The sequence below is a fragment of the Myxozyma melibiosi genome, assembly GCF_037950935.1.
Source record: "Myxozyma melibiosi strain Phaff 52-87 chromosome Unknown BZA70scaffold_4, whole genome shotgun sequence".
In the NCBI taxonomy this organism is placed as follows: domain Eukaryota; kingdom Fungi; phylum Ascomycota; class Lipomycetes; order Lipomycetales; family Lipomycetaceae; genus Myxozyma; species Myxozyma melibiosi.
Genome location: NW_027042918.1, coordinates 756,016 through 782,490, shown reverse-complemented (window position 1 = coordinate 782,490; position 26,475 = coordinate 756,016). Strand labels below are relative to the sequence as shown.

Below are 26,475 nucleotides of genomic sequence, written 5' to 3'. Positions count from 1 at the left end.
CTCTCGACCTTCCTCGCCATAGCATCAAAAGCACACCTTTCTCACCACCAACAATGCAGCGAGCCAGGATATTACGTTCTGGAATAAGCACTGTGCGCAAGAGATGTGTGGTCTCTGGCGTAGAGCTGCGAGCCTCGCGGCTGGCTTGGACACACCCCCGACACAAGTCAACGCAAGCAGAACCAGAGGACTCGTTAAAAGAGCCACCGCGAGTACGAGCACCCGCGCCGGGGAACAAATTCAAGCAGCCTCGCGCGAACCGTGCTGAGTCTGCTAAAATTGCATCAAAAATCTTGCGGGGTGGTTCTGGCACCGTACTTGAAGGGATATTGTCGAGAATCGAGGGCCGGCGGCAACGGCTTGAGAGACTTGCCCAGCAGTCCATTCTCTACAAAAATCCTTTCAACGGCGTTTACACCGCTGGTCACGTTTTCACGCCAGGTCTCTGGCATCAGAACTTGGAGCCTGGAGACCTGGTATGTTGCGGTAAACAGAAAGATTTTGGTGTTGTTGTGAATGTCTACAATGCCGGATTCACACTAAAGGTGGTCATATTGACAGTGACACGCTCACTGCAAATAGTGAACCAGAACGCGGCTTCATTCTGCATCAAGCATTTTGTTCCTCGCAAAGTCGCAGAGGCGTGCCTCGTGCCGCTGACGCTCGACATGTCTGACGTCCTGCTCACGAGTGGCAACGTTTACGTCGATCAGACCGCCAAACGAGCTTCGCTTTCTTCGGACGAGGTTCCAGTGTGGATTGCTCCTATTCAAATCGCTGAGCAGGTCTGTAAAATCATCCGCCATTTCCAGACCGAGGCTATGGCTTTGAATGCCTCTTTGATGCCAATGGCAGAAGAAATCCACCGGGAATTATCGGCGCAAGACGAGTCAAAGATCATGAGTCTCTTCGACATTGCCGATTATATCAGACCTCGGGTCACTTTTGACCCTAAAGCAATCAACGTTTTCTATTTTGCGGTTCACACTCTGATTTCGGAAGACACTATTCGCTGGCAGGCTGGATCATCGGTTGGGTTCAGGCATCTGGAATTTGCAGCAACGAGCAGAACACGGGTGGAGCAAGTCGAGCGAGGAATTGAATACGTTCGCGATATCAACGGCGAAGTAGCAAGGTCATTTATCGAGAAATGTGTGAAACTGATCAAATATTACCGGAAATTTAACAAGTCCGACCCTGCAGAGATCAACGCTGCCGAGCAACCTCACACGACATTCTCAGACTCGGACCAAGCAATCATTCGGACGATTATGTTGCACCTGAGCCTTTACGCCTCATCAGGGGAAAACCAAAAAATTTTTTCTCTCGTTGGTCGGCTGTTGAGAGAGATCGACATGTGGGGGGATTCTGTCGCCTTTGAAGCTAGTACTGCGCGGCAGTTGCTGTATGAGATTGGCGTGCTTCCTCGTTGGGTCGACTTGCGTTCGATTAATGTCCTCGATGGACGTGAGGTTGCAGACTTGTCACAAATAGTCTACAAGAAAGATAAAAACCTGGGCGGCGGTGCGATGAGAGGTGAAGGGATGCCCAAGCTGGAGCTAAAAGACCGCATGGAGAAGTTCCGTCATGACTTTGGTGATCTACCGGTGTACTGTGTCGATGGACCAGGAGCCGAGGAGATTGACGACGGAATTTCGATTGAAGCAGCGGAAGATGGCGCGACGTGGGTGCACGTCCATATCGCCAATCCTACGGCATTCTTCCACAAGGATGATGAGATTATAACCCGCGCAGCATCGAGATGGGAGACCATATATCTGAACGAGGGTTCTCGACCTTTGCTTCCGGCTGAGGTGATTGCAGCTTCAGGGTTGAGAAGGCCAGAAGGAGAGGCTGAGGATTCGCCGCGACCGGTCCTGACGTTTTCGATCAAGCTTGATGCCAATGTTGAGATCATAGACTACGCCGTGCGACCTTCGCACGTCCGAAACATAAAGTCAGTCACATACGGGGATCTGAGCGAGGCTATGAACTGGGACTACTCGCTAGGTGACTATGGTTTCCCGCAGCAGTACGAGCTACCATATGTCGACAACACAGGACGGAACACCGGCACTGCTCGTGTACTGTCAGAGTCAGACAAGCAGTCTTTGCAGCTCGGATTCGAAGTGGCAGAGAAGGTCCGGATCCGACGTGCGCGCGCCGGTGCACAAACCAGGCCGTCGAACCATCTCGGTATTGCGGTGAATGAAGATATTAGGACGGTGTTTGGCTTGATGGAGACTACTCCGTCGGAGCCCTCTTACGAATTCCCGACGCCCGATGCAAACATGCGGGTTTACAGAGATGTTTATCCGGCAAGTTACGTGGTTTCTGAGTTTATGTTGCTCGCGGGCCGCGTGGCGACGATGTACGCAGCGGAGAGGAATATACAGTTGCCCTTCCGTCATGGATTAATTGCGTCGTCAGAAAAGTTGGTTCCGGAAGATTACACAAGGGCCGGATTTCTCAAGTTGATCTATCCCAAATCGTTCAATCCTACAAATACCTGGTACGACATCGAACCAGGCCCGTCGGCCGATCTTGGACTTCTCGAGGGATACGCGCGCGTGACCTCTCCTCTTCGTCGGTATCTCGATATGGTAGCGCACTTCCAGTTAGAGGCGAGCATTCGTGGAGAGGATCCGGTCTACACCAGGGATGAGTTGGAAAAGCTGATCAAGGGATACCTGAAGTTCCAAGCGAGCGGCAAGATCCTCAAACGAGGAGAGAGGGACTGGCGCATGCGTTACCTGGATCAACTAAAGCAGCAAGGCGGCTTGAAGCTGACGGTGATTGTGATGAGCAACTGCTTGTATCCCGAACACACGCCGGGGTTTAACATCGACTACGGCATTCCGGTGTTTATCTCTTGCGACCGCAGGTTAGATCTCAAGATCGGGGACTATATCGTGTGTGACGAGGTCGAGGAGAGCGATCCCTTGCTGGGGCGTCCGATCGTTAAGGCGCCGAGCGAGCTTACGCCGAAGACGCGCTACGAGTTTGCAGAGTGAGTACAAAATTCTGATGATCTGTTCCAGAGCCGATTCTAACGCAAGATTATAGGAGAACTGATTAGGAGCTGGAGTAGTATATAGACAGAAGATGAATTGTACATATATTTGAAAGCAATACAAGCAATATTACATAATCCTTGACTAATCCTTCAAGTTACGGAGTCCAGATAGATTTATGCTGCGGCGCTTCTGTCACTTCTTCACAGTTCCCTTCTGAATAAGACCAAGAAGACCGAAAGACAAGACACCAAAAAGGTCAGCAACCAGAGCGTTCGAGCGCTCTGCAATCGATACTCACCACGTCTGCTTCTGCTGTGTCTGAAGACAGCCAGGCGGCCGTCGAGCGGGAGCCCGCAGCGGTTCCTGTCGCCGCCTGGCAGCCCGATGGCGAGGCTGGCGAGTGCCCAATCTGCCGGCGGGCGTTCACGATGTTTTATCGGCGGCATCATTGCAGGTGAGCCATACTGTGATCCTCTGCTCTCTTCTCACGATCATGCTAACACAACTCGCTCCTAGAATATGTGGCCGAGTGGTCTGTGGAGTCTGCTCCGCCAACTTCATTCCGTATCCTCCGGGCACATACTCGCTCGCACCCGGCGCGCCGCCTGAGCCGGCCGGAACACTGCTGCGGACGTGCGAAGACTGCATCCGCGAGCCAGCAGCTGCGAACCGCGAGATCTACTCGTCGTTCCCGGATGCTCCCCGACAGCCTTCGTTCTTCGCCAAACGGCCGCGTGCCCGCTCGTCTGTTTCAGTCTCGTCTTCCTCCGCCGCCGCAGCGTCATCCTCCTTGCACACTCCCTCGCCCTCCACGTCCTCCTCGCCGGCATCTACCTCGCAAATACAGCAGCATCAGCAGCACCAGCAGCACCAGCAGCACCAGCAGCAGCATCAGCAGCTCCAACAGTCCCCTCGCTTCTCTCCCTTCCATTTCTACAGACCGTCGTCTCCGCGCGCTACAAAGAACTCTGTTGTCGAATCGACGATTCCGATCTCGGCCGCCACCGCCGCATCATCAGCCCCGCCTCAACCTCCCCATCGCGGCTTCCGTCTGATCCGACGCGAAGCCGACAGTGAACACCCTTCCGCCGAAGACGACGACGATGAAGACGACGACGACGACGACGACGACGACGAGGATCGTTGTCCGATCTGTGGTCGCCGGCTCTCGAAATTCAAGACCGAGGAAGAGCGCGAAACTCACGTCAACGACTGTCTAACGCACGCGACGTTCTCTGGCTCACCAGAGCAGGCCCGACGTCGAAACCGCATGGTGGTCTACAAACTCCCCGAGTCCCAGGCAGGCAAAGAATGCGTCATCTGCTTTGAAGAGTTCCAGAAAGACGACCTAGTCGCGCGGCTAGAATGCCTCTGTGTCTACCACCGCAAATGCATCCGAGCGTGGTTCGAAAAGAAGGGAATGGGAGAATGCCCGATCCATGCTGTCCACACCTAGCAATCACCCGTTGCTGCTGCTCCTGCTCATAATCGAATCCTGCTCGCCAGAGCAGTCATAAACATGGTCTAGGCCTTTTCCATGACCATCCTACGCACGAACGTTTCCAATTCTTCTTGTTTGTGTATCTACTTTTATTTTCTCTAGTATGGTGTCGTGGTTCTTTGTTCATTTGTCGTTAATGCTTTATAGTCGCTTAAGGTGCTTTTTTTTTTTTTGCAGAATTCATTTTTTCTTTTTTTTTTCCTATCTCCATGAGAGGCGCTCCTAGGATATATGTTTTGTTGGAGTGAAGTATCTAGTACGGTGAATTTTTTCCTTTATAATAATCTTTTCTCGTTGTTTCATTTTTTTGGAGGACCGAAGTCGGTATATCATGCTTCAAAGTGCTGTTTTGTTGATGCTTTTGCTTTTGCTTTCGCGTGTGCTGTCTGTTCCTTGTAGTTTTTGTTTAGTACTGTTGTCTCATCTCATGTGGCTTTTCTCCCGCGTCTCCTTTTTGGTTTTACATATTCTCCTTTCTTCTCCTCCTTCTACTTCTTCGACTTCTTCTGCTACAACTTCATCGTCCACGCATCGATCAAGGGCGAATGTTTCTTCCATCTCAGGCTGTATCGTTTCCTGCCATGATAGCCAGGTTAACAAATTAGAGATGATATGCGAGCGAGTTTAGATAATGAAATCAATCAAGAGGTTGTCAGTTTGAATAAAATAACACGGCTTAAAAAGAAGTTACAGACAGTATTAAAATAGATAGGTAGGCTCAAGGACTGAATACACAACACACACACACACACACACAATGTACCATATTCCGAAAAAATGACACAGCGCAAAATAAGAAAGAGAAAAGCATTCCGATATCTAACACATAATGAGCGGAAACAAGGAAAACACAGCACAGACTAGTAGTAGTAGTAGTAGTAGAAACTGCAGCACACCCTGCTGGAAAGAGAAAAGAAGAGTACATATATATAAAAAGAGAAATAAAACAAACATGAACTCGCAGAGCAAAACTATAACAAACAGCAGATTTCAAAAAAAATAATGACAAAGGACATACTAATCAACGACGCCTGAAAACGTAAATTCAAATCAAGAGTTCAATTCTACCCTGCATCTTCCTCTTTTTTATTCTTTTTTTTTTGTTCTTTTGTTCTTCTCGCCTTCACTCTTAAGCTTTAGGGCGACGAGGAGGGATGTCGAACTCGCTGCTGGCCTGTTGACCGGGTAGAATTGGCGCGATGCTCAGGATCTCTTCTGTTTGCTCCTCGGGAGTCGTCCCCGTGATTTCCTTGTGGATGATCCACTCGAGCGGCGCGGGGGCTTCCTTGAATAGTCTCGGGTGGCACTCGACGCCCTCCTCCTCTCGCGCCTTGGCTTCTTGACGCTGACGGTCTTCGATCGCAAACTTCTCGTCGGTGGCAACGGTGTGGTCCTTGCGTGCGAGCGCGTTCGTCACCTTCAGCCACAGTCGTCGGGACTCGAGCGCGCCTTGCTCTTCGATCGGTCGCACCAAGGGGAATATAGGCTTGGCCTTGAGGGTGTCGAAAAACACAGACTTGACGCCGGTTTTCATGTTTTTGATCTCCATCACCTCGTTCCATTTCCCGCTGATCTCGTACAGCACGTCTCCGGTCGACTGACGCGAGATCTTGCCCTGGATCGCGTTGTAGGTGCCCGAGATGAAGCCCTTGACTTTGAACTCGATGTCGGCCACGAGGTCGTTGCCGGGACACTTGACGAGCGAGTGGTCGCCGAGCTCGTACTTTAGCTTGCCAATCAGGATATTTCGCGCGTACATGTTTGGCTGCGTGAGCTCGTATTTTTCAGTCTTGCCTCGGAAATCGGTCTTGTCGAGGAACGTGAGGTATCCGTGGCCCTCCATCAGACTGGCGGCGGAGTTGCCGAGAAAACGCGACCGGGGCACAAGCGTTCCGTCGATCCTGATGTGGTTCTCGGGCGACATGTAGAAATAGCTGGATTTGGGGGGATGATGCGAGGTCTGCTCTGAGATGTAATACGCACGGGTATTGTTCGGCAGGTCCCAGTAGCAGGTGAAGTACTCGTTCAGGACCGGGTTCAGCGGCTTCTTGACGGCCTTGGGAGCAATATGCCATCCCGAGAGATACCACTGGAGAGATGTCAGTTGGAGAATGGAGATTAAGATTGTAATTGAAAGTGAGTACTGACTCTAACCACGCCCACGAAGCGCTCGACCGGATCCTCAGAAGCATGAGCCTGCAGAAGCAGGTCAGGGTGCGCAAGCTGATTTGTGATACGCTCCAGCATCGACTTGCGCTCGAGGATAAATGTCGGGAGGGTGATGCGCGACAGGTCGGATCCGGGACGCAGCGAGGCGATGATCGACAGCAGCATGTTGTGCTGGTCTCCTTCGACCTCGTCGATGTCTGATACGAATGTTAGTTAACAGCACGCGACACCGCGCAGTAAATGCGCATTCTGTCGAATAGTCGGGGACATACCATCGACGGAAACGACTTCGAGGTTCTCGTCTTTGTCTGGAAGAGGTGACGTCAGCTATAGATGCTCCATGTGAAGCCGGATGCTGGCCAGCCGTGTCCCGCCACGAACCACAGCAGATCAGAGCAAGATATCAATTACTGCAGCAATGCAACTGACGATAGCCCGCGATCCGCAGCCGGCAGCAGTTGATTCTTTCTTTGCAGAGAACAAAGAAGCGCAGGAGCAGCAGCCAACACAGCCACGTCTGGACCAGCGAAACAGAGAACCACTCACTCTTGCTACCAAAGACCATTATTGTCAAACTGTTTCAATTGCAATTACTCTGAGCCTGGAATAAAGAGCGGACAGCGCGGAAGCAGCGATAAAAGTGCGCGAGGAAGGTGTTTGCAGCAGCCAAAAGACGGGAAATCGCAGGGCTTTGGAGGCTTTCGCAGAGCCAGCGAGCGAGCGGCCGTTTGCAGGTTTGTGAGGAGCAAACCAAACCCTGATAAGCCCAGATAGGCAATCGCCCTGCGATCGCCGAATCGGGTAATTTTTAATGTGCTTATCGTTGTATTGACTATATTGATACAACTGCGCAGTTTGCAGTGGAAAACACTAATAATGCATCATCTGGTGATGATATCCTGAACTCAGCAGAGGCAGGGTTGTAAGGTTGTTGTTACTACGCCGCCCCCGAGGCACCCGCGCCCGCGCTCACGGACGCATACTTGCCCAACACAAGACCGCCCTCTGCACCCGGGCCATAAAAGTAGACCGCGACCCCGGCAATAACTCCTCCGAGCAGGACGCCCGTAAACACGAGCCCGAGCACGTTCCACATCACTTTCTGCCGGCGCATCGAAATCGCTAGTTGCCGCTCGGGCGAGGTCTCCTCCGTCAGCTGGGTTTCGACCGTATGGCCCAGACGTCTGTGCCATGCGCGCTCGGGCGTGTTGAAGAAGGTCTTGCGGGGTAGGAGAGAGTAGAAAGGGTAGACGAGGTATCTCCACCAGAAGGGGACCTCCTCCATAGACTTGACGCTGCTGTCGTCCGCCTCAATAAGATCTCGAACTCTCGGAGCAAGTCGCAGCGGAGTCAGATGCGCGCTCCCCGGGAACCGGCGGGGCGAGGTAGGAGTAAACAGCTGTAGCCCGTCATCAAGCTTCGAGGCAAAGCAGCCATCGATAGCAATACTGATATCGGCGAGGTCAACTTTATCAGCGTCATGATCCTTCATTAGAGCTTTGGGTGGCACCTTGATGATGCTTGCCAAACTGTTGACCGGGGTCATGGCCTGCTCGTCTTTTTCAAGTTTAGTAATATCCTCCCTGGTCTGGAAAGAAGAAGGAGAAGTTCCAGAGGATGAGGACAAAGTATGGTCCTCCTCGACCACAGCATCAACAAACAGCACGCTCGCCTCACTCCCGCTGGACGGAGCCTGAACAGAAATCGAGGGTATCACAGGAGACTCGTTCTCGGAGGGTGTGTCTTTAACAGATGGTATCTCATCGTGATCAGCAGAAGGACAGTCAACAGCAGAAACCTGAGGAAAAGACGTAAAATGAAACGACAGTCTCGAGTCAGCGGTAGAAGGCGCAGCCGCGTCTTTCTTCATCTCGGTCTCGCGCTCGATGATGTCGTCGACAAAAGACACAGAGCTAGTAGGCCTGCCCGCAGAATCAGAAGAAGAAAGACAGCTCTGGCCTGAGGAAGAGGTACCAGACGACAACAGAATCGGGGGAGGAAGAACAGGGTTTTTGTTGCGCGCATAGGCAGAGGTATCAACAGACAGCGACATAGGCGGAGGCTTGACCGACTCGTCAATGGATGCGGGATGCATCTGCGACGCACTCCAGGGCGAGGAGTCTTCCGAGGTCTTTTCGAGTACAGCCGGGGTATCACAGTTCACAAACAGCGGTTTAGCCATCACATTCTCCTCCGCAGGATCAGAACCGTCCTTTTTCTCCTCGTCGGCAATCGAGTTGTAATAAGCAGACGCATAGTCAAACGTGTCCTCAGGTGGAGGCTGCATCAGGTCAATGCTCGACGCGAGCTGGAGTTTGAGTCTTTGTTCTAGCTCCGCCTGTTCAGCCGGCGGCACGCCCGGAGACATTGCGAGAAACACGGCAGATTTCGGCGACTTGCTCGGCGACTCGCTCAGTTTCTCGTTCATGAGGTCGAGAAGGTCTGCGGAGGTGGCACTCGCGGGCGTCAACCCTTTCTCGCCGTCACAAACCGGGTGCAAATGAGTCGGAGAGTAAATACGGTGATGCTGTCCGGAATAATCAGAAAACGACATCGCCGAACCAGGAGAGACAGCGCTGCCCGGCCCGCTTTTCGGTTGAGCTAGGTCACCAGCCTGAGCTGCGCCAGGAGATCCAAGCTGCGGAGAAAGACCTGCACTGGCAGACCGGATCAGAGGTGAGTGGATTAAAGGCGGATAGCGACCGCCGTCGGTGGAGGCGAACTGGCGCAGGAACTGGATTTCGGCGTCGGCCTGGTTTGCGGGCTCGGTCGCGGCGTGCTCGTCGTTCTCGTCGAGGTCGATGTCGAGGTCGGGGTCGATGTCGTTGGAACCGCAGGTGGGACTGTTGAAAGTAACAGCCTGCATGGTGTTGGTTGACTGCGGGTTATTTGCTCGTAGGGGTTCGTGAGTCGAGGGGTGGTGAAGAGGGAGGAGGGGAGGGAGGAGGGAGGAGGGAGGAGGGAGGAGAGGCAGGTGGTCAGCCCGTTTTGAAGTGTAGGGTTTGCCCTCTACCAACTGTCTGCTTTCCATATCTGATCTAATGCAATTTATATATTAATTGTAGAGTAGTTATAAGTTATTTGAATGATGAATAAATTTACAAGAAAGGCTCTTAACAATAAAACGCCATAAAGAAAACAACACATGCGACCCAGCAAAAGCAAACTATGTACATGTACATGAATAAGAGTCTATGCGAGATCAGAAGCGATTTCCGAGCCAGGCTCAAACATCCACTCGTCGTCGTCCAGTTCTGCTACGATGCGCTTCAGATCTCGTTGAACGAGCAGTAATAGCTCTGTGGAGAGTGAGAGTGAGTTAGTCGCGGTAGAGATATGGTGATCTGGGAGGTATACGTACTCTCGTTTTTCTGTAGGTTGTGATCTTTGTAGACTTGTTTTAGATGTTTTCTGACGCGATATTCTCGAGCTAAAAAAAGAAAAAATCAGTTAAATGTATGGGGCTATAAGAGAAGAAGTAGAAACGCACACTCGAGTTCCTGTGTCTTTTCATCAAGCGGAACCTCGGTACGCAGATATACCATCTCCGGCTCATTTGTCGCGAAATTGCGCACGATGATATCACCGCGGTTTTCAAGGATACTGCTCGGGTTCGCCATCATCGGCGCCGACTTGGGCGTGCTCAGCGACGGCGATGATCTGCCGGGCGCGTTCTTGTGCAGGTGCAGATGGTGGTTGTGGCGGTGGCCGTGGCCGTGGTGGAGGAGGTGGTTGTGGTGATTGTGCGGGGCCGGACCTGCTGCGACTGGAGTCGTCTGAGGCGGCAGTCGTTGCGCGGCACCGGAAGATCGCGAGGGCAGTCTTCGCCGAACGCGAGGAGGAGATCCGGCGGCGAGCTGCGAAGGGTGCGATGAGCCGGCCGCGGCGTCGGGCGTGAAGAGCGAGGCCGAGTTAGATCCCGGAGCAGAGTCGGAGGCAGAAGCAGAGCCGTAGAAGGATGTCTCGCCGATGGACATTGGCACAGGAGACGCGGAGAGACGGCCGCGGGCGGTGGGGGTGTCGATGGAGGAGTCCACGGCGGCGGAGTCGAATGTTGTGTTGGAGGGTGTTGTTGCGGGAGCAGCAGCAGCAGCAGCACTGCTGCCGCCGGTTAGACCGCGAAGAAGGCGTCTTCTGACGTCGTAGACCGGCATAGAGAGTTGGGGAGGTGAAGAAGAGAGGAGGAGATGGTGAAGTGGGTTTGTTTACTGTTGGAAGAGGAAGAAGTCGGTTTAGGGCAGGAGCAGAGCAGAAGAGTCGGAGTGGAGATATTACAAAACAGAGGATGATTGTCTTTATTAAGAAGAAATACAGCTGCTATTTCTAATACAAAAAAATACCAAACAATTGAATGAATACAATGAATTGAATAAATACAAAACAATGAATAAAGCAGCAACAACAGCAGCAGCAGCAACGCGATGGCGTCAGACCAGGGTCAGGGCAGAAGACGAATACGAACAAAAGCTCGGTCGGCCAGCGGCTTATCGAAGGTCGACGATAAAAGGCCCCGGAACCCGCCCGTCTGCTTCCACGTACTTCTCCCTCTTCCCTCTCCTCTACCTGCTTCCTGCTTCCTCAAACGCACTCAATTCACCCGCAATGTCTTCTAACCCACCCGGAATCTGCTGCCTGACTGGTGTCAAGCACGGTGCGTCTTCTCTGTGTCGTTGTAGTGCTGTGCTGTGCTGTGCCATATGCTAATCTGTTGTCTTTCTAGAGGGCGAGACCGTCGGCGAGATGGTCGACTTCCACGGAAGTAAGTAGCTCAATTGGTTCTGTAGATCTTGATTAATGCTGTTGCCTTGCATTGAGTAGTTGAGTGGGCTCAGAGCTGTTGCATTGCTGTGCTCTGCCTGCTGCCCACCTATGCGCTGATGTTAAGGCCGACATCAATTCAACCCATCATCACTTCACCACTCATCCCTAACACCCCTCTAGTTCAGACCTACATCTCCGGCGAGAAGGGTACCGGCAAGAAGGTCATCTTCTTGATCACCGATATCTTCGGTGTTGTCTTCAACAACGCCAAGCTGTAAGTCTCCTCTCCTCATCACAACCACTCTCTTTATCCATGTTCAACACCATCTAACTCCTCCAGCATCGCCGATGACTTCGCCGCCCAGGGATACCTCGTCGTCGTCCCCGACCTCTTCAACGGCGACCCCGTCCCCTGGACCTACTTCGAGAAGCTCCAGGAGTACGACCTCGGCACCTGGCTCGGAAAACACCCCAAGGAGGTCACCGAGCCCCTCGTCGAGTCCGTCCTTGCCAACATCAAGGCCGACTTCGCCCCCACCTCCATCGCCGCCATCGGCTACTGCTACGGCGCAAAGTACGTCGTCCGTCTCCTCGGCGCCAACAAGATCGACGTCGGCGCCATCGCCCACCCGTCCTTCGTCGACGACGAGGAGGTCGAGCTCGTCCGCAAGCCCTTGATCATCGAGGCCGCCGAGACCGACCCTATCTTCCCTGTCGAGAACAGAATCAAGACCGAGGCCATCCTCACCAAGAACAAGGCCATCTACGAGATCACCGTCTTCTCCGGCGTCTCCCACGGCTTCGCTGTCCGTGGTGATCCTACCGTTCCCCAGACTCTCTACGCCAAGGAGCGCGCTTTCTTCAACATGGTTGCTTTCTTCAGCTTCCACATGAAATAGGCACTTTACTTTGAATGAGTGATGTACTAGTTAAGACAAATATACTGATATCTATACTATATATACTATAAATATCACTACTTCCTTACCCTCTATAAACATTACTACTCAACACGATGTTTACTACTCTAATAAGGAACATCACTGCCACTTTGTGCTCGCATACTCCATATCCTCCATAAACGTTTTACTACTATGCACCGCCGTCCCACCCACAACTACCCTCAACCCCGGCGTGGACGCGTTAATCTGCGCAACAAGCTTCGCCTCCTCATACGTCACCCCGCCCACGAAAAACACAACAATGTCCGCCGCCTTGTCCCGCGAACTACCGCCCCCCTCGATAAACGGGTACAGGTTCTCCCGCAGCCGACCCTTCACCAGCGCGCCCAGCGTGCGCTCGAGTAACGTCACATGCTGCGTGTACACGTTCTCGACCCCTTGAAGACCTTTGAATCCGGACTGCGCGCGCGAGAAAATCGAGTCTGCTTTGAACAGATCTTCTTGTCGCTCCTTGTCGCCCGCGTACCGGAGTAATGTTTTCAGAGCGAGCAGTTTAGTCGGCGACACGTTCGCGCGGTTGAGTTGGTCGAGCAGCGACGGCAGCTGCGATGGTTGCTCACCGCGCTCATAGCGCAGTGCGTAGAGCGCCACCAGCCTTATCTTTGTCTCGTCCGGGAGATTGTGTGAGAGGAACAGACGGACTTGCTTGAGATCGTGCGCGTGGTTGTCGTTGCATGCCAGGCTCTGCTCGAGCTCGCTGATCTCCAGCAGGTTATCCGTATTCACCCGTCTCGAAAGCTCAGACACAAGCGTCACATGCTTCGTCACGTTTCCCGACAGCTTGCGGAATTCAGGGTAGTCCTCCACAAACCGCTTCATGTCCGCAATGCTCTCGATATTCATATTCGACCGTGTTCGCGCCTGGTATTTGTCAACGTACTCCTTTATCGACGCTCCTAAATCGCCAAAATTCATAAACATGCTGTCGTTGTAGAACGGGTCCTGGTCGGCTGCCAGCACTATCTCCTTCATATCCGGTCGCACGTCCGGCACCCCTGACAGATCCACGCGCCCGTTCTTGATTCCAAGATAGGCGTGCACCATCGCCTGGTACGTCCAGGGCGTGAGAAGCGGCGTCACGGGATCATTCTTCCGATCAAGTATCAGCAGCACTGGCGGCGTGTCCATCTGTCTGAAATCAAACAGCTTGGGATCTTGTTGGATATTGTACAGCGTCTCGATCGCCAGACTCTTGGCCAGAGGACTGTTTGCTTCGTAGCGAATTATAGGCTTCTTCTTGAGCGTTAGTAGCACCGAGGTGATTGCCTCCACCGACCGCATGAACGGACCTGGCGCCCAGGACTCGGGGGCGTCGCCGAATATGCACTGCTCTGGTGCTGAGAGGTTTAGTCCAAAGAGGTCTTTGTTGATTACGAGATAGTCCGCAAATAGTTCCTATACTCCTGTCAGCAAAGCACTCATCGAGCAACTCAAGGTATTCAAGTAAGACAACATACAACCACCGCCTTGACAACCTCGTAATCATCCGCCTCCGCCATGCGCTCGAGCGCGCTCTTCTTTATGACGTTTGAGAAATATAGCTCGTACTCGCCGTACTTTGGGTCCCGCAGTTCGTCGACAATTATCTGCACAGACTCGGTCGTCGGCCGCACAAACACCACGCATTTTAGATGTCGCATTCGTTCTCGGTTGGGATTATCTAGTCGGCTGGTGTGTACGTTGTTAGTTGCTGTAGAGATAAAAGTCGCTGCAAAGAGGGAAGTAGCATACTCTATTAGATAGACCTCGTTCTTCAGCAGCAGCGACTGCGTCGTAATCATCGACAATATAGAAGTCTAGATCAACATCAATATCAATACCAGCAAATCTACAACCTGAACTCGAGGCCGGCACATACGGTTTCAGCGTCGAGCAGCAGGATCTTCATCTTCCCGCCAGACGAGTCATACACCCCGCTGACCTCGTGCGCAGACGCCTTCGTATCCAGCAGCTTGTCGACATACGTCTGAGCAGCTTTGAAGAGATCCATCGTGGAGGACGAGTGTGCAGAGATCAGCCAGTCGAGGCCGCAGCCCTCTGTGGTCGACATCTCAGTCCCCCTAGTAATCTCAAAAAGGTAACTAAGGGGTCGGGTGACGTCACCGCTAAACAACAAAGAAGAAAAAGTTCGCTCGAGCTTCCAAGGCCGAGGCTGCGCTTTGCTTGCTGCGTTATCGCGAACCTGCAATTCAGCGCAATTCGGCATCTTCTCGAGGACGAAAATGATCGGAATCATCGACGACGCGATGGGCGCGGCCGCGAAGCAGATCGGGCTCGATACCGACCCGCTGAAGCTGTTTTTGACCTTTGTGCTTTCGTATCCGCTCTGTGCGGTTCTCAAACGGCTGCCTGATTATACGCCGGTTTATAAGCAGCTGTTTTGTATCGCGTATGTCTGATTGATGGTGGATATGAGTAAGTGAGGGTTATGCTGATTGAGGAATCAATAGTGTCTCTGCGTTCTACCTGCTCGGAATATTCGACCTCAAAGACGGAGTACAGACGCTGATGATCTCGGCCATGGGCACATACGGCCTGGCAAAGTACGTCAAGTCGCCGCTGATGCCGTGGATGGTGTTTGTCTTTGTCATGGGACATCTGACCATCAACCATATCGAGCGGTACCGGTCGCCCGAGGACACGTCGAGCTCTGGGCGCATGGACATCACCGGCTCGCAGATGGTGCTGGTCATGAAGCTCTCCGCGTTTGGCTGGAACGTCCACGACGGCCGCCGCCCGGCCTCTGAACTGAGCTCGTTGCAGAAAGACCGCGCTCTGCCTACCCTACCTCCGTTGCTCGACTACCTCACCTACGTGTTTTTCTTCCCGTCGCTCATGGTCGGCCCCTCGTTCGACTACTCCGAGTTCCGGCGCTGGCTCGACTTTTCGATCTTTGAAAACGAGTACACGACGCCCCACCCCGACGGCAAGCCGCGGAAGCACAAGCGCAAGATTCCGCGATCGGGACGGGTTGCGGCGCGGAAGGCGGCCGAGGGCGTGATGTGGATCGCGCTCTGGATTATAATGTCGAGCAAGTTTAGTTCCGGCGTGCTGTTCACGGACACGTACCTCGGCAGGAACTTTTTTTACCGCGCGTTTTACATGTGGCCGCTTGGGTTTGCCTACCGGCTGAAGTATTACGGAGCGTGGACTCTGGCGGAGGGCGCGTGCATTCTCTCTGGTCTGAGCTACAACGGCATCGATCCGGTGACAAAGAAGCGCAAATGGGACCGCGTGCGCAATATCGACCCGTACAGACACGAGACGGGACAGAACATGCACGCGCTGCTCGAGACGTGGAATATGAACACAAACAAGTGGCTCAAGACATATGTGTATCTGCGGGTGACGCCAAAGGGCAAGCGACCTGGGTTCCGCAGCACTTTGTTTACCTTTGCGACGTCTGCTTTCTGGCACGGTGTGTCGCCGGGGTACTATCTGACGTTCATCACCGGTGCGTTTCTGCAGTCGTGTGGTCGTAGCGCGCGCAGATATATCCGTCCGTTTTTCATGTCGCCGGATTTGAGTCAGCCGGGACCGTACAAGAAATACTACGACGCGCTGACGTATGTGGTTTCGCAGATGTCGCTGCAGTACACTGTGCAGCCGTTTGTGATTCTGACGTTCAGGGACTCGCTTTACGTATGGTCGACGGTGTACTTTTACGTGCATATCGGAATCTTTATCTTCATCACGACATTCTCGCAAAAGAAAGTGAAGAAGTATATCGAAGCCAAACTAGCGGCGCGCACGGAGATCTCCTCGAAGCTCGACAAGCTGCGGTTCGAGATCGAGCAGGCGCGCATCAAGAAGATTCCGGTGGAGGTCGAGCGGGTGCTTGCGCGGGAGCCGACGCTCGGAGTTCCGGATCAGGAGCTGGACGAGGCGTTGGAGTTGATGAGAGGGGAGATGACAGAGGATATTAGTGCGCTGAAGCAGGATTTGCAGGAGTTTAGGCGGCGGGCTACGAATACGTTTGATGATGCGAAGAAGTCGCTGCCGCGGCCGAGGAGTAGGAAGGAGTAAGATAGAGCATATTATTATGTGAAATGTAAAGAAATTGAACCCGAACTCCGTCATGTAGTTAAAGAAGTAGAAAAGAAGAAGCCAAGAATAGTCTGTGGTGTGGATATATGGTACATAAAATGAAAAAAAAAAAAAGAGGAAGCATGGAGATCAGCCAGACAAAGCTGACTCGTACGGTGGTGGCGGCAGATCGTCAGCATCTGAAGCTGTTGGATGAACCGGAGCAGGAGTAGGAGCAGCAGCAGGAGCAGCAGCAGCAGGAGTAGCAGCATATGCAGGCGCATAGCTCGGGAGATCGTCAATGTGATTAATTCCATCATTCATGCGCTCACGAATGCGGACGAAGGACTCGTCGAATTCAAAGGCGCCACCGTCTTTGAATGTGACTGTGAGCTCGAGCGGCACGTTTGGCAAACCGCCGTCCGGCACAGGCAGAACCACAGAACACCACTGGTTCGGGCCAAACCAAGGCTGAACCAGATGCGCGTCGCGAATATTTCCAAGCGGAGCAGCGAAGGAGCGGAAGCGGGCGGATTCGGGCGAATCAGGGAGATAGAGCACGCGGTGGGAGGTGAGGATGAGGCGGCCGCTCGAGGCGTCGAGTTTCGGCGGACGGTCGGTGGTTGGCGCGTGGCCGGGGAACATGCTTGATTCCGAGCCAGCGAGTTTGCCGACGGTGCGCAGACGGAAGGAGGAGCGCTGGGGGGCGCTGTAGATTGTTGTCTCTCCGGGAAGAGGGACGAAGCCGGAGCCGGAGCGGTCGAGCATGACCCAGTTGAGCGACATGGTGATGATGAGTAGATGAGAGTATGTGTAGGTGTAGTAGATGCTGTAGTGATGAATACTATAGTAGATATTGCAATAATAGTTGAATCAACAGAACAACAACCAGATCAAAGCAGATCAGAGCAGGGAAGATGTCGAAGATAGCAGAAGCAGCGGAGTGGCGAGTGCAGGCGATAATGCACCGCCACTGGGGAAGTGCCACCGCCACACTTACACTGCCACAATTAGCGGCAGTCTGATTCGGCGCTGAAGACTCGACTTTGCTGCTTTTGCTCCTCCTCCGCACCTGCTTCACCGTCAAAGAGTCCCTATTTCCCTGTTCTCTCTGTCTGCGCCTGCCCTGCGTTCGTCCTGCGCATCCCTGATATCTCCTCCTCCTCCTCCTTTGCTCTGACGCTCGTTCGAGCGTCCGGCTGCAATGCCTGCAACTGGCCCCTCCCACCCCGACCACGACCCCATCCGCCCCGCCCGCGATCTCAAACTGGACCCAGACGACTCCGCCCACGACTCGGACGCGCCTTCAAAAACGCACGAACACGCCCGTCCGCGGCATTCTGCTCACTCGTCCTCTTCACAGTCGTCCGCTGACAGACGCAAACTTGTCATCGCGTGCATCGCATGCCGGAAAAAGAAGGTATTACTCTCAACCTGCTCGTGCACATCTACTCCGCCAAAGCGAGCCAGCAGCGATTGCGCGACGACTGTCTTTTCCATCGTTCTATTCACTGTTGTTTCAATGTTGCTTTCTATTTTGTTCCGTCGCATTCACTGCTTCAGTCAACTCTTCACCTGTCGTCTCGCTTACCCGCTCGCACGCGCCCCTTCACCATCCCCAATCCTTCCCTCGCTGACTCTCTCCACAGGTCAAATGCTCCGGCGACCGTCCCGCCTGCGCTAACTGTCTCCGTGGAGACCTTCCCTGCCAGTATCCCGCCGTCAAAAACCGAGGATCGCGGTTCGGCTACCATGAAATGCTCAATAAGGTACATAATCCTCATCCTTTACTCCCTCTTTTGCTGTTCTTTCGCGTTCTGCTGCCGCTGCTCTCCCGTTCGACTTTCAATCTCTGCCGTCTTCCCTCGTCAATTTTTCCTGTCAGTCTTGGTGTTTTATTACTCATCACGACACGATCTCAACTCTTGACAATAACCCTTTGTCGCTTTTCGGAGATATCTACCCCTCTACCCTCGGTTTCGTCAGTACCCCGTTCACGCTAAACCACGCATACCCGCCTCCCTCCTGCATCCCCACGCGTCAATTTTTTCACCTCAACCATCACTTTCTCTGTTTCTTTACTTCCACCACCTTGATGCTATATATAGTCAAGTTCGGAGATAACTACAGCCGCGCAGACAGATCCTCTCATCCATGATCGCAACCACTAACTCGTCTCCTGTAGCGCCTCGAGATGATGGAACGTCACATAAAACCCCCCGCTGTCGGCAATCCCTCCTCGCCATATCACGTCTCAAACAAGCTCTCCACAATGCCCATCGCTCGTCCCGCTCCTCCCCCTCTACAACCCTCCACAAGTTTCCCCAACAACAGCTCTGGAAGCAACGACAACCCAGCGGGCTCTGGTTCTTCTCGATTAAAACGCCACGCGGACGGCTCCTTTAAAAACGGTCTTAGCTACGGCTACAACGGGACCCCTAGCAGCGAAGATGTTGACAATGGCTATACTGGCACGGCCGGAAACGTGACCGCAGAGTCCGACACCTCCAGCTCTCGCGATCGGCCTCTGGCCTCCAATCTGTCAAACGTACGGATGCCAGATAGTGAGATAATCGAGCACTTGACCGAACTGTACTTTCGATACCTCAACAACCAGTCCTACGCTTTCCTTCACAAGCCCTCGTTCGTTCCCCGGCTGCATTCCGGACAAGTCAATCCTCTGCTCGTCTTGGCTGTTTGTGCTGTCTCAGCCAGGTTCTCGCGACATCCTGAAATCATGACTCAGCCGAGGTACGCGGCCGGAGAGCCGTTCCTTCTCGAGGCAAGAAAGCTTCTTAGTCAAGAATTTGATGAGCCCACGATCGAGACCACTCAGGCTTTGTTGATCATGGGATTCAGCGATTTCTGTGGATTGAACGGTGGACGCGCAGCCATCTACTCGGGACTGTCGATGCGCATGGCGGCGACTTTAGGTTTGAACAAGGAGTTTGATGATCCCGAGCTGAGTTGGGTAGATCGCGAGATCCGTCGAAAGACCTGGTGGAGCGTGCTGGTTTTTGACCGATTAGCTCATTCTGGGCCGAAGCGGTCGTTCTTGCTCATGGAGGAAGAATGCCAGATCTCGCTCCCTTCCAGCGACCATGCGTTCTTGAACAACATCCCCGTCGTCACAGAGATGCTTTCGGGTGAATACCCTCCAAACGATCCAGATCTACCCCGCGTGCCGCTCGAACTACCTGGGTATCATATCAAGTCGGTGATCATGTGGGGCCACATTGCATCGTACGTCAACATGGGCCGAAAGAAGGAAAATTTCCCGCCCTGGACCGAGTATTCTGAATTCCACAAGCTCGAGCGGGAGATTGACCGGTTTTACTCATCGCTACCGCCCCATCTGGTATATTCGCGGGATAACCTGATTGCGCTAGACGCAACCCAGCAAGCGGGCACGTTCGTGCACATGCACGTTGCGATCCAGCAATGTCTATGCGCCCTGCATCGATGCGTGTACCCCTACGACCATCTAAACTCCAAGTTCGAAGCCCCGCCAATCTCGTTCATCGAGCGCTCGGCAAACAAGCTCACGGCGGCCGCGTGCTCGATCTCGGGTATCCTCAACGACACTTTGCAGGTCGAGGACGTGCTGCCGGCTGCTTTTGTCGGGTTTGGCGCGTATAACTCGGCCACCGTCCACATCGTCAACGCGTTCTCGGCCGATCCTGCAATCTCACAGATGGCGAAGAAGCATTTGACCGTCAACCTCAAGTTTTTGGTTCTGATGAGGGAGTACTGGTCGATTGCGGGAAGTTGGTGCACGACACTCAAAGAGCGGTATTTCCACAAACTGCAGTTGGAGAAAAACCCGAATGTTTCAGAGCAAGGAAACATCATTTCCCGCCCTCCGTCGCCGACTGTTCGGTACGGCACTCTTGATTTCAACGGCAAGGAGAGTAATAGTCCTGGAGCGGCAAAGTCTGATGGCGCAAACTCCTCCGGCGACGGCTCGAATGGGCGACGCACGCTATCGACGTCTGCGGCTACAAACAACAACGCAGTCGCTGCCGCGTTGGCGCAGCATCAACACCAGCAGCTACAGCAACAGCAGGAAGTCGACGAGCGAAGGAAATCGGAAGCACAACGCAGACAAGAGCAGCAGCAGCCCCAGCTAGTCGTTCCTACGCCGACACTAGCCACCGCGGCACAATCGTCACCGTCAAACTCGATGCTTCCGCCTCTTCCCCCCGGCACGTCATATTCCGATACCTTAGTCCTGCCATCGACGTTCCCGCCCGTGGACGACGAGGTTCCGAACCCGTACCTGTACGATTTCGACGAGACCTGGCTCCGCGCGCTCGAGAACAACAAGGACCAGGTGGTCATCGACGCCGACCGCGTCGGCGAAAACTCGTTCCTGGACTTTGGCTCGTCGACCTGGTTCACGGACCCGTCCGTCCCGGGATTCACGGCCTCTTCCTCCTCCTCCACCGCCGCGCAGCAATTCAATAACTCCGACACGCAGCAGCCAGACGTGCTTTCGCAGCAGGTCCAGCAGCTGATTTATCAGCAGCAGCAGGCGCAGCAGGAACAGCAGGCGCAGCAGCTCGCGGACGGAAGCACGAGCGCGAACGGCGACTCGTTTTTTAATGAGATCTTTGGGGATATGACGTGGGATCTTGGAAGTACGGTGAACGCGGGAGCAGCGAGGGCTACTGATGCCAAAACTGCCGTCAAGAAGTAGTCTTTTAATCATTTGTTTCAATCTGTTCTAGAATCTAAGCTTCGGTAGCTACGAGCGTACTGGTCTTTACGCGTTTCTTTGTATGTGTTTTTAACGGAGTTGGCACGTCACTTTTGTTGTTTAAAGGTGATACAAGCAGTTGTATCTCGGTTTACACTCTTTAATTTTTATTGTTGTTTACGGTTTTGGGGGACTCTGGATGTACGATTTGCTGGTAACGCCTTCGATAAGCATTGAGTAGTGTGGATGTAATGTAACCTATCACCTAATCATTTCTCTATCCCATGCAATAATCTCGACCATCAAGTCGTCGCATACTCTGTACAACTCAGGAAGATAATATGATACAACACCTTTCTACTCCATCGGTAATCATACACTCTCTCTCGCCTTTGCTAATTGTTGTTCCGCCCGCGATAAAGCATTCTCGACCGCGACGGCGGCGCGATCGGCGCAGCATGCAACTTCTCCACGAGCGCGATCGCGTTCTGCGGATTCACCCGGCCGTACTTGCGCATCCTGACCTCGGTGTTGTTGTACTCCTCGATATTGGGCGACATCAGCAGGTCGATCGTCTGCCGTAGCTCGGTGAAGGTCGTGAGCAGACTGTTGTCGTCTGTGTCGTCGCCGCTGCGGTGGCGGACCAGGACTGGGTCTTCTGGCGGGTTACTGCTCGCGTTGCTGGTCACGGACGGGTTGCGCGAGCGGCTGGTGAGTCTGTTTCCGAGCGAGGCGGTGACGGTCGTCAGCGCGGCGGAGGACGAGGGCTTGCTTTTCGGCTGGCCGAGTTCGTAGACAAAACTCTCGACGTAGTGCACGTCGCGGTTGAAGTTGTGCAGCGCGGGTTTGCTGATCCGGCGGCCGGCGTGGAGGATGAGGTCGAGCATCGAGGTCGCGAGGTGGTCGAACGCGTCAAAGTACAGAAAGCTCGTGATGGATTTTGGCAGGTGCACGAGCGTTTGGTTGACGAGCGTTTCGAGGAAGCGGACCATGTCGACGAGGTACGAGCTCGGCGCAGAGTTCTCGACCGTCGTTTCCCAGTCATACTCTGCGATTTCGAGAAAGTCGTCGATCTTGGAGTTGATGAGCTCGAAGATGCGTTGCTCGGCGTTCTTGCGCGCCTGCGCGAATTCAGTGACCGCCCGCAGCTTGATCGGTTCAGCGAGGTGCACTGTCGCGGTCTCGTTGAGCGTGTGCTCGATCGCGGATGCTGCGATCTCAAAGTACTCGAGATTGATGAATATCTGCACGATTTCCTCGCGGTTGCTGCTCTTGAGCCGCTTGATCAAGATCGCGCAGACGACGTCGACCAGCAGTTCGTCGACGGACGTGCGCAGGCGCGACTCGATCTGGCCGGGGTTTTGCTCGGTGAACTCGTCTGCAAAGTTGTAGTGCTGGTTGACAAAGTTGCGCAGCTCGGCGCAGGAAAGCGGGTAGACTTGGGAAAATGGCAGGACGCATGGGAATGTGACTTTGTCTGGGTCGACGTCGGCCTGGTACCAGCTGATGTTTACGACTTGTTCCCAGAGTTCGCGCTGGTTGATGACCATCGGCATGTAGTCGTCTTCCATGACGCTCTGGCTGAATTCCTGAGCAAACCGCTCTTTGAGAAAGTCAGAGTACTTGCCAAACAACGAGAGCATGAAGCTATGCAGCCGGACGACCGAGAACTCAAAGCTCTCCATCGTCTGGATGAAGAGACCGAGCAAGGTGCGCACGCGCAGCAGGGTTTCAGGGTTTTGCAAGGTCGGCAGCACGGGATCGATAAGGTCGGCGATGCGCTGACACATTAATTCCCAGAGCGCGTCGACGGATTCGGCGGTGCGGACTTTGTATGCCATGCGGACTGTCGCGCGCTCGACGATGGCGAAGCCGCAGGCGCTGTGGAGGAGGTTTTCGAGCGGACTGATGTCGTCGTCGGTGAAGGCTATTGATTTGGGGAGAAGTTGGTCTTTGTCTTGGACGCGGCCGTAGGCGTATTGTTCGCGGAACTCGTCGAGAGAGCCGAGGGCGGTGTAGATGAGCACGCAGTCGTAGAACGGGGTGAGATCGACTTTGATGTGTGCGTTGTCAAGGGGGTCGACTATAGAACAGTTAGCAAGGTTGAATAGAATGAGGGGAGTCTATGGGGTGAGATTTACAGTGCTCATCGTCATCATCTTGCTCCATGGCAAGTTCGACAGCAGAGTTTAGTTTGTAGAAGCGCAACTGCGGGTCTTTGTCAACTTTAGCCTTCCATTTGCGTCGACGGACTTCTGTGGCGCTGAAGGCAATCATGCCGATCTGAGGAACGACCTCTTGCACGCTTTGGAGCCAGACCGAGAGATCGGTGTGGACGTCTTCTTTGATGGTGTCTTTCATGACGGGCACGGAGTGGCGGATGCGTTGGGCGAATTCGAATTGCGCGACTTCCTGGAGATGGTTTTTTTGCAGGTCGTCGAGGCTCTGAGGGGAGTTAGCGGTAGGTTGAGTAGGATGGCAGGTAGAGGAGCATACTTTGAGAGCCTGGAAGTATTTCTTTTGTTCAATCATCTCGTAGACTTGGTTTGTCATGTGCAGAACTTTGAGGCATTGGCGCAGGGCGGCGGTGGCATCGTCGATATTGCTCCTGGCGCCCTGCGAGTCTTTGAGCATTTTGTTCTGCGAGGGTTAGAATGAGGAGTAGATGATAGAGAGATCAAGAGATCAAAACAGATGATGTAGAGGAAGGGGTACTTTTGTTACGAGAGCGCGTCCGGATTGCTGGATTGATTGGTTGATGCCGAGCACGCTTGAGCGCATTTGTTCTGAATTCTGTTTAACTCTGGCAAGCTGCTGAACGGCTCTTGTGTATTCCTGCTGATTGCTGTTGCAGAGCTCCTGGACCTCTGTTTCTTTCTGGGCGGTTATGGTAGCCAGTCGCTCGACGAGGAGATCGACGGCTTGGGAGTTGAGAGCGTCTTCGACGACAGGGGCAAGTTGTTCAAGGAAGTCGTCGCCTTCGAAGGAGTTGAGGAGGGAGACGGGGTCAGAATTGAGGAGGAGGACTTCTTGGAGGTGATTCATCATGACGTCGGAGGGGTCCTCGGATCCTACGGCGGTGATGGAGGCGGAAGCCGTAGGGGAGAGGGTGGTGGTTGAGGTCGCCATGGGCGCTCGGTGGATTGCTCCGGATGAAGAGATGAGAGGTGGAGCAGGAGAGATGAGAGATAGAGATAGAGAAGGGGGAGATGGGGTGGATGGCGGCTGAGGTTGGAGATGTCGGCGTCGAGGAGGAGCGCAGGGTTGCGTCATAAGGTTTGGGAGTTGAACAGGGGGATGTTTACGTGTAGTGTAATTTACAATACAGTTTGATCTACGATTATGATATAAGAGAATAATAGTGAATAAATGTATTATAACAGTAAATAATAACAGAACAGGCATTCTTGACATTCAAAGCATATGAATAACTTGTCAGATTACCATTCATGCCCGCCCAAGGTCTGTCCTCCGGAGAGGCATAGAACCAAGGGTAGAGATCATCGAAAACCGCTCTACATCTGCAGTAACCTGCAAAATGCAAAAGCGGCCCCAAGGTCAACATCCGAGAGCGCCTAGGATTCTTGAAAAGAAATAAAACTAGACGGTATCTCGGCGAACCCACTTAGGAGAAAGAAAGCTCTCACTCTTGGGCATGAAGGCGCACAACTCATCAACCAAGTTGGATTCAATGGCTTCTTTGAATAAATCAAAGAATGACGTGTACTATAGAAATGATCCTACTGCAGTGGGAGTTAGCAACTGGGTTACCGGCGCATAGAGAGCAATAAGAGAAATAAGAGCGAATCATATAGGGGAGTCCTTACTGAAGTACGTCGACAAAGAAAAAAAGAAAGCTCCTTCGGACGGGGCGCGCGCGGGCTTATATAGGAGCTGGGGGTGAGGGTTAGACACAAACCCTACACAAAATTTTTCGTTTAGGGTTACGTCAGGGTTTGGTGTATTCTGAACTCTAAATGCAAAAAGCAGTCACGCGGTTTACTCGCAGGCGACGAGCGGCGGGATCGATTGGGAGCAGGCAACCACATTGAGCCAGGATCGCGAAGTTGGATTCCTCTAGCAACCCAGTTCAACAACACACCAAGTCCCTTTCTCCCCAGGACATTTATCGATATCAACATGCCGGCGACTCACAGACGTACGTTATTTATTGAATATGAACTGCTTTGTTTTATGACTTGCAGTTGGAATATGAGTGGAGTAACTAACATGAATATAGTCTACGTTAAGGGCAAGCACATCGCTCACCAGCGGGGCAAGCGCAACAGCCACCCCGGCACCTCGTTGATTCAGATTGGTATGTGAACAAGATCTTGTGAAGAGAAGAGGATTCTGTTGGAAAGAAAGCATCTGCTAACAATATTACAGAGGGCGTTGCTTCGGCCAAGGAGGCTCAGTTCTACTTTGGAAAGCGGGTTGCTTTCGTGTACAGAGCCAAGAAGGAGATCAAGGGATCCAAGATCAGAGTTATATGGGGCAAGATCACCCGGGCCCATGGCAACAACGGCGCTGTGCGTGCCAACTTCAGATCGAACCTGCCACCAAAGACCTTTGGCGCTAGCGTTAGAATCATGCTGTACCCGTCCAGCATCTAAATGGGATATTGAATCATGTCATTTTCATGTTGGTAATTAAAGAATAAAAAAGGATGTATATGTCGAAAGAGAGGCGCTATTGCTCTGTCAGAGTAGTAGAAGTGCAAAACAAAATGGGTAAAGGTAGTTTATTTCTATATTTTGTCTTTAGAAGGTGCTGCTATCGACAATAACATCATTGTATTATATCAATACATAGTAGCAAGTGTATTATTGTGTTTTTGTAGTGTTGTATTCGTAGTGAGAGTAGAAGAGAGCGATTGTGTCATTGTGCATTGTTCTTGCAACTGTAGTGATATCATGCGTATTTCCTTTCCTCTCTTTCTTCCTTCTTTCTTCTTGCTTTCTTCTTTCTTCTCTTCTTCTATTCTTCTAGTACTGATAGAATGTTATAAAAGAGAGATAATCGCATTCAGTACAGATACAGATATAGATATTCAGACTGTATTGTACTATACACAATACTAAAATACACTTGTATCCATCGATCTCGCATCCCGGTAACACGCATCAAGCCGTCTGCTGTCGATCTCTTCCTCTTCCATACGCTCGTCTTCCAGAGATTCAGTCACAGTCATCACAGACAATACAACAACCTCCTCAGCAGCTACTTCACAACAACACTCACAACACTCACATCTGTGGCTGACGGATCTGCGTCGTTGACAGCGCACGCGTGGTCCGCTGCTGCTCGCGGAACATCGTAAACAGCACTTTGACATAT

General features: G+C 52.8%; 13 protein-coding genes across 13 annotated transcripts; 7 read left to right on the top strand and 6 right to left on the bottom strand.

Moving 5' to 3' along the window:
* Positions 1-3: 3 nt before the first annotated feature.
* On the top strand, positions 4-3,139 carry BZA70DRAFT_277529 (uncharacterized protein). The gene has a single exon (XM_064912463.1). The coding sequence runs from the start codon at positions 54-56 to the stop codon at positions 3,012-3,014; it is 2,961 nt and encodes a 986-aa protein (XP_064768994.1). The 5' UTR covers positions 4-53; the 3' UTR covers positions 3,015-3,139.
* Positions 3,140-3,163: 24 nt separating this feature from the next.
* On the top strand, positions 3,164-4,661 carry BZA70DRAFT_149242 (uncharacterized protein). The gene has a single exon (XM_064909694.1). It carries the CDS (start codon positions 3,511-3,513, stop codon positions 4,471-4,473), a length of 963 nt encoding a protein of 320 aa, XP_064768993.1. The 5' UTR covers positions 3,164-3,510; the 3' UTR covers positions 4,474-4,661.
* Positions 4,662-4,678: 17 nt separating this feature from the next.
* Positions 4,679-5,166, top strand: BZA70DRAFT_277526 (uncharacterized protein). The gene has a single exon (XM_064912462.1). The coding sequence runs from the start codon at positions 4,850-4,852 to the stop codon at positions 5,144-5,146; it is 297 nt and encodes a 98-aa protein (XP_064768992.1). The 5' UTR covers positions 4,679-4,849; the 3' UTR covers positions 5,147-5,166.
* On the bottom strand, positions 5,167-7,557 carry BZA70DRAFT_277523 (Oxysterol-binding protein 6). The gene is made up of 4 exons (XM_064912461.1): positions 7,234-7,557; positions 6,960-6,995; positions 6,667-6,884; positions 5,167-6,607 (listed from the first exon to the last, which is right to left on the bottom strand). The coding sequence occupies exons 1-4, from the start codon at positions 7,250-7,252 to the stop codon at positions 5,648-5,650; spliced, it is 1,233 nt and encodes a 410-aa protein (XP_064768991.1). The 5' UTR covers positions 7,253-7,557; the 3' UTR covers positions 5,167-5,647.
* A 27-nt stretch (positions 7,558-7,584) lies between these two features.
* Positions 7,585-9,623, bottom strand: BZA70DRAFT_277521 (uncharacterized protein). The gene has a single exon (XM_064912460.1). It carries the CDS (start codon positions 9,551-9,553, stop codon positions 7,625-7,627), a length of 1,929 nt encoding a protein of 642 aa, XP_064768990.1. The 5' UTR covers positions 9,554-9,623; the 3' UTR covers positions 7,585-7,624.
* Positions 9,624-9,748: 125 nt separating this feature from the next.
* On the bottom strand, positions 9,749-10,955 carry BZA70DRAFT_277519 (uncharacterized protein). Its single transcript, XM_064912459.1, has 3 exons — positions 10,178-10,955; positions 10,049-10,117; positions 9,749-9,986 (listed from the first exon to the last, which is right to left on the bottom strand). Exons 1-3 carry the CDS (start codon positions 10,839-10,841, stop codon positions 9,880-9,882), a joined length of 840 nt encoding a protein of 279 aa, XP_064768989.1. The 5' UTR covers positions 10,842-10,955; the 3' UTR covers positions 9,749-9,879.
* Positions 10,956-11,478: 523 nt separating this feature from the next.
* On the top strand, positions 11,479-12,422 carry BZA70DRAFT_149196 (dienelactone hydrolase family protein). Its single transcript, XM_064909693.1, has 2 exons — positions 11,479-11,722; positions 11,789-12,422. Exons 1-2 carry the CDS (start codon positions 11,565-11,567, stop codon positions 12,345-12,347), a joined length of 717 nt encoding a protein of 238 aa, XP_064768988.1. The 5' UTR covers positions 11,479-11,564; the 3' UTR covers positions 12,348-12,422.
* A 66-nt stretch (positions 12,423-12,488) lies between these two features.
* BZA70DRAFT_310422 (Sec1-like protein) lies at positions 12,489-14,463 on the bottom strand (the record flags this gene model as incomplete). Its single annotated transcript, XM_064914921.1, has 3 exons — positions 12,489-13,805; positions 13,868-14,206; positions 14,269-14,463. 3 exons carry the CDS (start codon positions 14,458-14,460, stop codon positions 12,489-12,491), a joined length of 1,848 nt encoding a protein of 615 aa, XP_064768987.1.
* Positions 14,464-14,574: 111 nt separating this feature from the next.
* BZA70DRAFT_277513 (MBOAT, membrane-bound O-acyltransferase family-domain-containing protein) lies at positions 14,575-16,438 on the top strand (the record flags this gene model as incomplete). Its single annotated transcript, XM_064912458.1, has 2 exons — positions 14,575-14,799; positions 14,861-16,438. Exons 1-2 carry the CDS (start codon positions 14,633-14,635, stop codon positions 16,434-16,436), a joined length of 1,743 nt encoding a protein of 580 aa, XP_064768986.1. The 5' UTR covers positions 14,575-14,632.
* BZA70DRAFT_277512 (uncharacterized protein) lies at positions 16,439-17,423 on the bottom strand. The gene has a single exon (XM_064912457.1). It carries the CDS (start codon positions 17,220-17,222, stop codon positions 16,587-16,589), a length of 636 nt encoding a protein of 211 aa, XP_064768985.1. The 5' UTR covers positions 17,223-17,423; the 3' UTR covers positions 16,439-16,586.
* A 73-nt stretch (positions 17,424-17,496) lies between these two features.
* BZA70DRAFT_277509 (fungal-specific transcription factor domain-containing protein) lies at positions 17,497-21,394 on the top strand. Its single transcript, XM_064912456.1, has 3 exons — positions 17,497-17,856; positions 18,086-18,205; positions 18,622-21,394. Exons 1-3 carry the CDS (start codon positions 17,641-17,643, stop codon positions 21,133-21,135), a joined length of 2,850 nt encoding a protein of 949 aa, XP_064768984.1. The 5' UTR covers positions 17,497-17,640; the 3' UTR covers positions 21,136-21,394.
* BZA70DRAFT_304268 (exocyst complex subunit Sec15-like-domain-containing protein) lies at positions 21,218-24,264 on the bottom strand (the record flags this gene model as incomplete). Its single annotated transcript, XM_064914768.1, has 4 exons — positions 21,218-23,218; positions 23,277-23,580; positions 23,632-23,775; positions 23,860-24,264. The coding sequence occupies 4 exons, from the start codon at positions 24,262-24,264 to the stop codon at positions 21,531-21,533; spliced, it is 2,541 nt and encodes an 846-aa protein (XP_064768983.1). The 3' UTR covers positions 21,218-21,530.
* An 857-nt stretch (positions 24,265-25,121) lies between these two features.
* On the top strand, positions 25,122-25,962 carry BZA70DRAFT_277504 (uncharacterized protein). The gene is made up of 3 exons (XM_064912455.1): positions 25,122-25,294; positions 25,376-25,453; positions 25,525-25,962. Exons 1-3 carry the CDS (start codon positions 25,276-25,278, stop codon positions 25,749-25,751), a joined length of 324 nt encoding a protein of 107 aa, XP_064768982.1. The 5' UTR covers positions 25,122-25,275; the 3' UTR covers positions 25,752-25,962.
* The last annotated feature ends 513 nt before the right edge of the window (positions 25,963-26,475 follow it).

What these genes read in the sequence shown, in the direction of transcription:
- BZA70DRAFT_277529 (XM_064912463.1), top strand. Translation starts at nt 54, where the DNA reads ATGCAGCGAGCCAGGATATTACGTTCTGGAATAAGCACTGTGCGCAAG.
- BZA70DRAFT_149242 (XM_064909694.1), top strand. Translation starts at nt 3,511, where the DNA reads ATGCTAACACAACTCGCTCCTAGAATATGTGGCCGAGTGGTCTGTGGA.
- BZA70DRAFT_277526 (XM_064912462.1), top strand. Translation starts at nt 4,850, where the DNA reads ATGCTTCAAAGTGCTGTTTTGTTGATGCTTTTGCTTTTGCTTTCGCGT.
- BZA70DRAFT_277523 (XM_064912461.1), bottom strand. An exon ending in CGAAGTCGTTTCCGTCGATG is followed by an intron (nt 6,885 to 6,959) that starts GTATGTCCCCGA and finishes CATTCGTATCAG; the next exon opens with ACATCGACGAGGTCGAAGGA. An exon ending in GCTTCGTGGGCGTGGTTAGA is followed by an intron (nt 6,608 to 6,666) that starts GTCAGTACTCAC and finishes ACATCTCTCCAG; the next exon opens with TGGTATCTCTCGGGATGGCA.
- BZA70DRAFT_277521 (XM_064912460.1), bottom strand. Translation starts at nt 9,553, where the DNA reads ATGCAGGCTGTTACTTTCAACAGTCCCACCTGCGGTTCCAACGACATC.
- BZA70DRAFT_277519 (XM_064912459.1), bottom strand. Translation starts at nt 10,841, where the DNA reads ATGCCGGTCTACGACGTCAGAAGACGCCTTCTTCGCGGTCTAACCGGC. An exon ending in AAAGACACAGGAACTCGAGT is followed by an intron (nt 10,118 to 10,177) that starts GTGCGTTTCTAC and finishes TTCTTTTTTTAG; the next exon opens with CTCGAGAATATCGCGTCAGA. An exon ending in CAACCTACAGAAAAACGAGA is followed by an intron (nt 9,987 to 10,048) that starts GTACGTATACCT and finishes CACTCTCCACAG; the next exon opens with AGCTATTACTGCTCGTTCAA.
- BZA70DRAFT_149196 (XM_064909693.1), top strand. Translation starts at nt 11,565, where the DNA reads ATGTTAAGGCCGACATCAATTCAACCCATCATCACTTCACCACTCATC. An exon ending in GTCTTCAACAACGCCAAGCT is followed by an intron (nt 11,723 to 11,788) that starts GTAAGTCTCCTC and finishes TAACTCCTCCAG; the next exon opens with CATCGCCGATGACTTCGCCG.
- BZA70DRAFT_277512 (XM_064912457.1), bottom strand. Translation starts at nt 17,222, where the DNA reads ATGTCGCTCAACTGGGTCATGCTCGACCGCTCCGGCTCCGGCTTCGTC.
- BZA70DRAFT_277509 (XM_064912456.1), top strand. Translation starts at nt 17,641, where the DNA reads ATGCCTGCAACTGGCCCCTCCCACCCCGACCACGACCCCATCCGCCCC. An exon ending in TCGCATGCCGGAAAAAGAAG is followed by an intron (nt 17,857 to 18,085) that starts GTATTACTCTCA and finishes CTCTCTCCACAG; the next exon opens with GTCAAATGCTCCGGCGACCG. An exon ending in ACCATGAAATGCTCAATAAG is followed by an intron (nt 18,206 to 18,621) that starts GTACATAATCCT and finishes CGTCTCCTGTAG; the next exon opens with CGCCTCGAGATGATGGAACG.
- BZA70DRAFT_277504 (XM_064912455.1), top strand. An exon ending in CACCTCGTTGATTCAGATTG is followed by an intron (nt 25,454 to 25,524) that starts GTATGTGAACAA and finishes ACAATATTACAG; the next exon opens with AGGGCGTTGCTTCGGCCAAG.